At 55.4% G+C, this 10,234-nt stretch overlaps 1 protein-coding gene across 1 annotated transcript in view; it reads left to right on the forward strand.

The window, feature by feature from the left end:
* Positions 1 to 10,009, forward strand: part of FADS2 (fatty acid desaturase 2) — a 40,187-nt gene extending 30,178 nt beyond the window's left edge. Inside the window, exons 8-12 of the mRNA XM_010384923.2 lie at positions 5,652 to 5,749; positions 5,961 to 6,057; positions 6,395 to 6,474; positions 7,823 to 7,948; positions 8,308 to 10,009. Coding sequence (XP_010383225.1) covers positions 5,652 to 5,749; positions 5,961 to 6,057; positions 6,395 to 6,474; positions 7,823 to 7,948; positions 8,308 to 8,359 — 453 coding nt within the window. The 3' untranslated portion in view covers positions 8,360 to 10,009. The remainder of the gene's footprint in view (positions 1 to 5,651; positions 5,750 to 5,960; positions 6,058 to 6,394; positions 6,475 to 7,822; positions 7,949 to 8,307) is intronic.
* Positions 10,010 to 10,234: the final 225 nt, after the last annotated feature.

Genomic DNA, 10,234 nt, shown 5'->3' on the forward strand with positions numbered 1-10,234 from the left:
GAGCGGCATTAGCAGCAGCGATGTGTTTTCTTCCAGTTCTGGAGATGGGAAGTCCAAAACCAAGGTGTTAGCAGGGTGGATTCCTTAGGGCTCTGGAAGGCTCTGTTCTGGGCCTCTCCTTGGCTGGTTGATGGCTTTCGCCCTCCCTCTTGGTACATTGTCTCTCTGCATATCTACGTCTGTATCTATGTCCAAATTTCCCTCTTTAAAAAATTATTTTGTTTATTTATTTATTTATTGAGACAGAGTCTCGCTGTGTCACACAGGCTGGAGTGCAGTGGCATGATCTCGGCTCACTGCAGCCTCCACCTCCTGGGTTCAAGCGATTCTTATGCCCCAGCCTCCCAAGTACCTGAGATTACAGGTACTGGCCACCACACCCAGCTAATTTTCGTATCTTTAGTAGAGATGGGTTTTTTCCATGTTGGCCAGGCTGGTCTCGAACTCTTGGCCTCAAGTGATCTGCCTGCCTCAGCCTCACAAAGTGTTGGGATTACAGGCATGAGCCACCATGCCCGGCCTATTTTTTATTTTCCTTTTTTCTTCACCAAAAGTGGATACTTGAAAATTTTCCTCTTTTAAAATAGGGACGTTGCTCATATTGCTTTAGGGCCCATTGTAATTACATCATCTTTTTTTTCTTCTTTTTTTTTTTGAGACGGAGTTTCGCTCTGTCGCCCAGGCTGGAGTGTAGTGGCATGATCTTGGCTCTCTGCAACCTCTGCCTCCTGGGTTCAAGCGATTCTCCTGCCTCCGCCTCCCGAGGAGCTGGGAATACAGGCGCCTGCCACCATGCCTGGCTAATTTTTGTATTTTTAGTAGAGATGGGGTTTCACCATGTTGGCCAGGCTGGTCTCGAACTCCTGATTCATGATCCACCCGCCTCAGCCTCCCAAAGTGCTGGGATTACAGGCGCAAGCCACTGCACCCAGCCGATAAGTTGTTTATTTGACAATTATCAAAGACTAAATTGTCACTTTCTGAAATGCTTGCCTGAAATCCAGTCTTACTAAGCAGTCTATTTGCCCCTCATGCACCAACCAATAGCCATGGGAAAGTTTTTCCTCTCTTAACCAAATGTGGGCTTGTTTATTGATTACTGTTTTTTGTTTGTTTGGTTGGTTTTGAGATGGAGTTTCGCTCTTGTTGCCCAGGCTGGAGTACAATGGCGCAATCTTGGCTCACTGAAACCTCTGCCTCCCAAGGTCAAGCGATTCTCCTGCCTCAGCCTCCTGAGTAGCTGGGATTGCAGGCATGCGCCACCATGACTGGCTAATTTTGTATTTTCAGTAAAGACAGGGTTTCACCATGTTGGTCAGGCTGGTCTCAAACTCTCGACCTGAGGTGATCCACCCACCTCAGCCTCCCAAAGTGCTGGGATTACAGGCGTGAGCCACTGTGCCTGGCCTATTGATTACTGTTTTATCGCTTGCTAACTGAAGTTGTCCTTTTCACCTTGACTGTGAATTTAAGAGCAGCCAAGTCAAATTTTATCTCCAAGTCTTGGACCCATATATCCAATATAACTCCATCTGGAGGTGTCCCAGCCATTTCAAATCCAACATATTCAATATAAGTCCTCTCCTCTTCTCCCACAACCTAATCCTTTCCTAATGGTCTCCATATTAATGAATGGCTCCATCATCCACCCAGTGGCTCAAGTTAGAGACTAGCATCATTATGTTTTTTCCTTCCTCATACATGTTACACCCTCTCCTTGCCGCTAGCATCTGATCCTGTTCTAACTCATAAATGGCCTATTGCTGGGCACAGTCGCTCATGCCTGTAATCCCAGCACTTTGAGAGGCCGAAGTATGCAGATCATGAGGTCAGGAGTTCGAGACCAGCCTGGCCAGCATGGTGAAACCCCCAACTCTACTAAAAATACAAAAAATTAGCTGGGCATGGTGGTGTGCACCTGTAGTCCCAGCTACTCAGGAGGCTGAAGCAGGAGAATTGCTTGAACCTGGCAGGCAGAGGTTACAGTGAGCAACCTCTTTTTTTGTTTTTGACTGTGCTTGTTCCCTAAGGAACAAAGCATTAAACAGGAAAAGAAATCACCCTGTGTTCCTAAAAGGGGATGGCAGAGTGGGGACAATGTGATGAGCCGCGGGGCTTTCAGAGCCAGGAGCGCACCTGTGACCTGGGGCACTGGTTCTCAGCGGAGCTGCTCTGCCCTTTGGCAGTATCTGGAGACACTTCTGATTGTCACAACTTCAGGAAAGGAGGGTGCTACTGGCATCTGGTGGGCATCTAGCCAGGATGGTGCTAAGCACCCTGCCATGCCCTAGAGAACCGCCCATGACAACAAGCAGCCTGTCCCAGGTGCCAATAGTGTGGAGGTTGGGGGACCCTGGCTTAGAGGAAAGAGGTGATAAACCCTTAGATCTTTGAAGGAGGCTTCCTAGGGAGGTTTACATGCTCTGGCAAGCTTCCCGGTTCCCGGGTCCACGTCCTGGATCCTGAGATGCTCCCAGGCTTCACCCTCCTGGAATTTTGCTGTATCTGACACCACTGGCCACTCCCGCTTGCAGTTCTTCTTCCTGTTGGCTTCCAGGTTGCCACCTCTGCTGGCTTCTTCCCAGACACCTTGCTCCACCTCTCTAGCTGCTTCTGATCTCCTGCACTCCCTGCCCCTGAAACCAACGGTCTCTGAGTATGTGTTGCCCTCTACACTCAAAAAGAGTCCAGGCCAGGCATGGTGGCTCACGCCTGTGATCTCAGCACTTTGGGAGGCCGAAGTGGGAGGGATCACTTGAAGCCAGGAGTTTGAGACCAGCCTGAGCAACATGCAGAAACCCTGTCTCTACAAAAAGCTGGGCGTGGTGATGCGTGCCTGCAGTCTAGCTACTTGGGAGGCTGAGGTAGGAGGATGGCTTGAGCCCAGGAGTTTGAGGCTGCAGTGAGCTGTGATCACACACTGCTGCACTCAAGCCTGGGCAACAGAGCGAGACCCTGTCTCTTAAAAATAAAAATTGGGGCCGGGCGCGGTGGCTCAAGCCTGTAATCCCAGCACTTTGGGAGGCCGAGACGGGCGGATCACAAGGTCAGGAGATCGAGACCATCCTGGCTAACACGGTGAAACCCCGTCTCTACTAAAAATACAAAAAACTAGCCGGGTGAGGTGGCGGTGCCTATAGTCCCAGCTACTCAGGAGGCTGAGGCAGGAGAATGGCATGAACCTGGGAGGTGGAGCTTGCAGTGAGCTGAGATCTGGCCACTGCACTCCAGCCTGGGTGACAGAGCGAGACTCCGTCTCAAAAAAAAATAAAAAATAAAAAATAAAAAAATAAAAATTGGGCCAGGGCAATGGTTCACACCTCTAATCCTAGCACTTTGGGAGGCCAAGGCTGGAGGATCACTTGAGCACAGGTGTCTGAGACCAGCCTGGACAAATAAGTGAGACCCCCCCCATCTCTATAAAAACTTAAAAAATTAGCCAGGTGAGGCCGGACATGGTGGCTCATGCCTGTAATCCCAGCACGTTGGGAGGCCGAGGTGGGCGGATCACGAGGTCAGGAGAACGAGACCATCTTGGCTAACATGGTGACACCCCATCTCTACTAAAAATACAAAAAGTTAGCCAGGGATGGTGGCGGGCACCTGTAGTCCCAGCTACTCGGGAGGCTGAGGCAGTAGAATGGTGTGAACCCGAGAGGCAGAGCTTGCAGTGAGTCGAGATCGCACCACTGTACTCTAGCCTGGGCGACTGAGCAAGACTCCATCTCAAAAAAGAAAAAAAAAATTAGCCAGGTGTGGTGGTCCCAGCTACTTGGGAGGCTGAGGTGGAAGTATGGCTTGAGCCTGGGACAGAGTCATGATCACACCACTGCACTCCAGCCTGGGCAATAAAGCAAGACCCCGTCTCCAAAACACAAAAAATCCATAACCATATCCTCATTTTGTTTCCATATATGTGTAGATACACTGCACACTACTGCACCACACACAAAATAGAAGGAATGTGATGGAAGTGGGAGCAGAACTGGCTACATCTGCCTCGCTCGTCCCCTTGAAGGCCACCTCGTTAGAATGTGAGGTCCTGCCCTCAGCCAATGTTGGCCCTGAGGCCATCTCCAACCCCTCCTGAGCGCTCCCCTCCTCCTTTCCTGTTCAGCTGCTGGCACCTGACCCCTTATCGCCTAGGACCAGCCTAGATTACTCACAGCCAAGCAGGTGCAAATGCAGCCACCGTTGCCGCTGACAGTTCTGGAATTTGTCACCTCCTTGTCAGCGCCATGGGTTCTGGTTTAGGCCTCTGTCATTTCATGTCTGAGCCGCTGGAATAACCTCCCAGTCTGCCCCTCTCCAGGGGAGTGGGGATCTATTTTAAGACTCAGATGTGACCTTGTACTTCAGCCGTTTGAAGTGAGACAGGGCAGTCCCTTGGCCTCACCTTCCACCTCGGACACCTGTGCCGAGCCCGTGGCACGTGTCCCTGTACCTAAACTCATGGCAGGATGAGCGCCCTGGCAGTGGGAACAGCCTGTGCAGAGGCCCCGGGGAGGGAGTGAGCCAGGTCGGGGGCTGAGTAAAGACAGGTTCTTGACCCCACGAGGCTCCGTGAGTGACTCTGGGTGGGATGGAGGCTTTAGCAGGGGAGAGATGGGACCTACTTGGAGTGAAGGCCACTCTGGTTGCCATGGCCATGAGGACAAGCAGGGGACCGTGGGAGGCTGCTGCTGTGGTTCAGTTGAGACATGGCCATGAGGACAAGCAGGGGACCGTGGGAGGCTGCTGCTGTGGTTCAGTTGAGACATGGCCATGAGGACAAGCAGGGGACCGTGGGGAGGCTGCTGCTGTGGTTCAGTTGAGACATGGCCATGAGGACAAGCAGGGGACCGTGGGGAGGCTGCTGCTGTGGTTCAGTTGAGACATGGCCATGAGGACAAGCAGGGGACCGTGGGAGGCTGCTGCTGTGGTTCAGTTGAGACATGGCCATGAGGACAAGCAGGAGACCGTGGGAGGCTGCTGCTGTGGTTCAGTTGAGACAGGACTTGGGTGGCAGAGAGGCAGTGGACAGGGCAGAGCTGTGAAGTCACCCTCCCAGTACATGAGAGGAGATGTCCAAGCCCAGTCCCTGGTACCACTCCAGCCAGGGGCAGTGAGGAGAGCAGAGTGGAGGGCCACAGGACGACAGTGGGGCATGAGGAGGCCAGCCTCTGCTGCGAGAGCCCTGAGGTAGGGACGATGGTGCCTCTGACCCTCCCTGCCCCTCCAAGCCCTCTGTCCTGCTGGAAGGAGAGGCCAGGAGGAGACCCAGGTGCAAGGAGCAGGGACAGGACTGGGGGACAGTTGGGGACCTGGCCCAGGGTTGGGGGCACACCTTCAAAATCACCCCTGACCCATGAGATGGCTGCTGACCCCCACCCCTACCCCATGACTGCCCCTCAGCAGGAGAGTCCGTTTCTCTCCCAAAGAACAGGGCATAGTCACTTCCTGATGCTAAATCACTCAGCATTTCCCTAGAAACAAAGGCAGTCATGCAAACCCAGAACAAACAGGTTGCATGTAATTGCCCATTGTGCTTCAGTGGGCTGCGGTCCAGCTTCTAGAGGCCTGAGTGTGAGGTGTGTGCACATCTGGGGCAGGCACATGGTGCCAGGGCAGAGGAGAGGGCAGGCTACGCCTAACTTCATCTTTCCCTGCAGGACCTGGCCTGGGCCATCAGCTACTACATCCGGTTCTTCGTCACCTACATCCCTTTCTACGGCATCCTGGGAGCCCTCCTTTTCCTCAACTTCATCAGGTGCCTGGGCTTTGCTGGTTCATCCCTGGGCCCTCCACTGGCACTGATGAGGGCTTTGGCATGAGAAGAGGCTCAGACGGCTCCACTTTGCCCAGGGACCTCCCATCCTGGCCCCTTGGCAGGGGCTGTCCTGGGCTGTTGGGAGAGTGCATCTGTTCCCACCATGACCGGGCCCCCCGAGGCCCCTGCGCTGAGCTGTGGTCTCTTGCAGGTTCCTGGAGAGCCACTGGTTCGTGTGGGTCACACAGATGAATCACATCGTCATGGAGATTGACCAGGAGGCCTACCGCGACTGGTTCAGTAGCCAGGTAGGGAAGGCAGGGCCAGTCACCAGAGCTGTGCAGAGCCTGGTCCCGATGTCCATGTCCTGGCCCCAGATGCTCTGCACCTGTTGATCCAGGGCTGTGCTGGGCCTCCCTGGGCTGCCTGTGTCCTTCTGCTGGGAGCTTCAGGGCTAAGCAAGAAAGGGTGGCAGGAGTCCCCCGGAGGGACAGTGGGGCATCTGGATGGGCTGAGGCCATCAGGCAGGATGGTATGATGTGGAGGGGTGACCTGGAGACCCTGGGTAAGGCTGGGCCCCCTGGGAATGAGGCCGGGCCCTTCGGCCTTCCTTTGTTCCCTGACACTCATCTCCTCCACTGACAGCTGACAGCCACCTGCAACGTGGAGCAGTCCTTCTTCAACGACTGGTTCAGTGGACACCTTAACTTCCAGATTGAGCACCAGTGAGTGCGGGGCTGCGGGGAGGCGGGGAGACGCACAGTGGGAGGGAAGCGGCCGCTACCCCATCTGGGCAGAGCGCAGAATGTGGGGGCCACCTCTTTGTCTCTGTGACAAGGTCTCTGCCCAATCTAGAGCGAGGCTCCCAGCCAGCCCCGCTGAGGTCAGGAGAGGGGCTCCCCTGTGCCATCTCTGGGAGGGGCATCCTGCGCCCCTTGTCCTGTGCCACTTGGTCATAGTGATAACCACCTCCCTCTACGTGGGCCTGGGATTTTGTAGTTATGGAGCCTGCACACGCATCTCATGATCCTGTGAGGCTAGCAAGGCAGGGCTTGCCTGGAACATTGGCCGAGGGACTGCCCTGCTGCCCCTTGTCCTTGCCTCACCTCTTGTCACTGATTTTTTTTTTTTATTAAAAAATAAAAAATTTAGAGACAGGGTCTCACCCTGTTTCCTGGGCTGGAGTGCAGTGGTGCTTTCTTAGCTCACTGCAGCCTGGAATGCCCGAGTTAAAGCCATCCTCCCACCTCAGCCTCCTGAGTAGCTGGGACTACAGGTGCATGCCACCATGTCCAGCTAATTTTTAATTTTTTTACTTTTATTTATTTATTTTGAGACAGAGTCTCGCTCTGTTGCCCAGACTGGAGTGCAGTGGCGCCGTCTCGGCTCACTGCATCCTCCACCTACCGGGTTCAAGCAATTCTCATGCCTCAGCCTCCCACATAGCTGGGATTACAGGCATGTGCCACCACGCCCAGCTAATTTTTGTATTTTTAATGGAGATGGGGTTTCACCATGTTGGCCAGATTGGTCTCAAACTCCTGGCCTCAAGTGATCCACCCGCCTTGGCCTCCCAAAGTGCTGGGATTACAAGTGTGAGCCACTGTGCCTGGCCTAATTTTTTATTTTTATTTTTTGTAGAGAAGGGGTCTTGCCATGTTGCCCAGGCTGATCTCAAACTTCTGACCTCAAGTGATCTGCCTGCCTGGGCCTCCCAAAATGCTGGGATTACAGGCATTAGCCACTGTGCCCCACCTCACTGCCTCTTTTTCTAGCATCCTCCAGCTATTTCATTTCTTTTTTGAAAAACATGACACTTTGTCTCTGGCTACCCAGTATCTTCCCAGCTCTGTAAAGCACAAATGCCCTCCTGCTCACGGAGGGCTGCACCCTCCCCTTCACACACATGGCACCCCACTGGGCACACACGAGGAGCCACACTTTGAGCCTGGTCCTGGCTGTGGACAGGGTCTCCGAGGGCCCCAGCCAGCCTCTGCCCGGGTGGTGGGAGGAGGCGGGAGCAGCATGGCCTTCTGGAGTCCTCACGTTCTGCCCACCCCACATGCTCCTCAGCCTCTTCCCCACCATGCCCCGGCACAACTTACATAAGATCGCCCCGTTGGTGAAGTCTCTATGTGCCAAGCATGGCATTGAATACCAGGAGAAGCCGCTACTGAGGGCCCTGCTGGACATCATCAGGTGAGGGGTGGAGTTCCACAGGGGCTGGGCCCTGGGATCACCCATGGTGCAGACAGTGGGATCACAAGAGGGGCTGGGCCCTCCTGGCACAGTTGCCTACCAGGGCACCTGCCTTACCCCTGAGCCCATGTTAGGAGCTGTTGGGCTTTTCTCCCTGGGCTACAAGAAGACCGTCCCTTTCTGCATGGGGTTCCTGGTGGGCTCTGAGCTGACAGCCCCGAGGCCCAGTGGCAGTGGCAAGCCCTGGTTAGGGCCAAGGGGACGTACCTGCCACCTTAATGATGGCCTCCGCAGCCCCTGCACTCCCTGGGGCTGGACCTGTCCTTGTCCCTGACCCTTGTCCATCCCCAACTTTGCAGGTCCCTGAAGAAGTCTGGGAAGCTGTGGCTGGACGCCTACCTTCACAAATGAAGCCACAGCCCCCGTGACACCGTGGGGAAGTGGCGCAGGTGGGGTGATGGCCAGAGGAATGGTGGGCTTTTGTTCTGAGGGGTGTCTGAGAGGCTGGTGTATGCACCACTCACGTACTCCACGTTGGATCTTTCTCCCTTTCTCCTCTCTTTTTTCCCTTCACATCTCCCGCATAGCACCCTGCCTTCATGGGGCCTGCCCTCCTTCAGCCGTCAGCCGTCAGCCATGACCCTCCCAGGGCCTCCCAGCCCCTTCTGCCAAGGAACAGAGATTGGTGGCCACGGCGGGTGGCTCTGTCCTACCTCCACTCTCTGCCCCTAAAGGTGGGAGGAGACCAGCAGTCGCTGGGTCTGGCCTGTGAGTCTCCCCTTGCAGCCTGGTCACTAGGCCTCACCCCCGCTTCGGTTCTTCAGATGCTCTTGGGGTTTCTGGGGGCAGGTCCTAGTCAGGCAGGGCCCATGACCCTCCGGGCCTGGCTTCACTCTCCCTGATGGTCGCCATTGGTTCACCCTTCGTAGAGAGGCCTGCTTTGTTACAAAGCTCGGGTCTCCCTCCCGCAGCCGGGATCAGTACCCGGGGCCTCTCTTAAGATGACCAGGGCCCCGGGCCTGCGGGCACAGCCAGCCCAAACCTCAGGCCCTGGAAGAGTCCTCCACCCCATCACTAGAGTGCTCTGACCCTGGGCTTTCATGGGCCCCATTCCACCACCTCCCCAACTTGAGCCTGTGACCTTGGGACCAAAGGGGGAGTCCCTTGTCTCTTGTGGCTCAGCAGAGGCAGTGGCCAGGTTCAGGGAGGCGTCAGCTGGCCTGGAGGCTCAGCCCCACCCCCCAGCTTGTCCTCAGGGTGTCCTGAGGTCCAAGATTCTGGAGCAATCCGACCCTTCTCCAAATGCTCCGTTACCAGCTGGGCAGTACCAGCCAATCCCTGGCCATTTGGCCCCAGGGGATGTGGGTCCTGCAGGCTGCAGGAGGGCACTGGAGCTGGAGCCCTCCCCGTCTTGGGGCTGCTGTGTGGACGGCGCTGCCTCAGGCACTCTCCTGTCTGTACCTGCCCTTACTGTGTTTAACCTTTTGCTCCAGGATGCATTCTGATAGGAGTGGGCAGCAGGGCTGGGCCTTGTGACAATCTGCCTTTCACCACATGGCCTTGCCTCTGTGGCCCTGTCAGGGAGGGCCAGGGAGGCAGAGCGGGAGGGAGTCTCAGGAGGAGGCTGCCCTGAGGGGCTGGGGAGGGGTTACCTCATGAGGACCAGGGTGGAGCTGAGAAAAGGAGGAGGTGGGGGCTGGAAGTGTTGGTAGCTGAGCGGAGGGGCAAGTGAGAGGGGAGGGAGGGAAGTCCTGGGGGGATCCTGAGCTGCTGTTGCAGAGTCTAACCCACTAATCAGTTCTTAGATTCAGGGGAGGGGCGGGCACCAACAACTCAGAATGGGGGCCTTTGGGGAGGGCGCCTAGTTCTCCCAGCTCTGACCAGCCAGGAGGGACCTGCATCTAAGCGTCTGGGTTGCCATGGCAATGGCATGCCCCCAGCTACTGTATGACCCGACCCCCGCAGAGGCAGAGTGAACCCATAGGGAGCTGATTGTAATGTTTATCATGTTGCTTCCCCACCCCTAAATTTTTTGAAATAAAATAAGTAATTTTATTCTCACTTCCTGCATTTCCTGCACGCAAATGCCAGGCCATGGTATTGGGTGATAGAGGAGGCCCTCCTCGCTGGGCCTGGGTACCAGGAGGGGTCCCCACACTTGTATTTCTCTGTATCCCCTCCCTCCCCGGTGGCCATCCCACCTGCCTCTCCCTGCTGCCTCTGAAGTTCGTTCTGGGGCCCAGAACTTGGTGGAAATGACCCAAAAACATTGGCCCGTCTTCCTCC

The sequence above is a fragment of the Rhinopithecus roxellana genome, chromosome 15 (assembly GCF_007565055.1).
Source record: "Rhinopithecus roxellana isolate Shanxi Qingling chromosome 15, ASM756505v1, whole genome shotgun sequence".
NCBI classification, from domain to species: Eukaryota; Metazoa; Chordata; class Mammalia; order Primates; family Cercopithecidae; genus Rhinopithecus; species Rhinopithecus roxellana.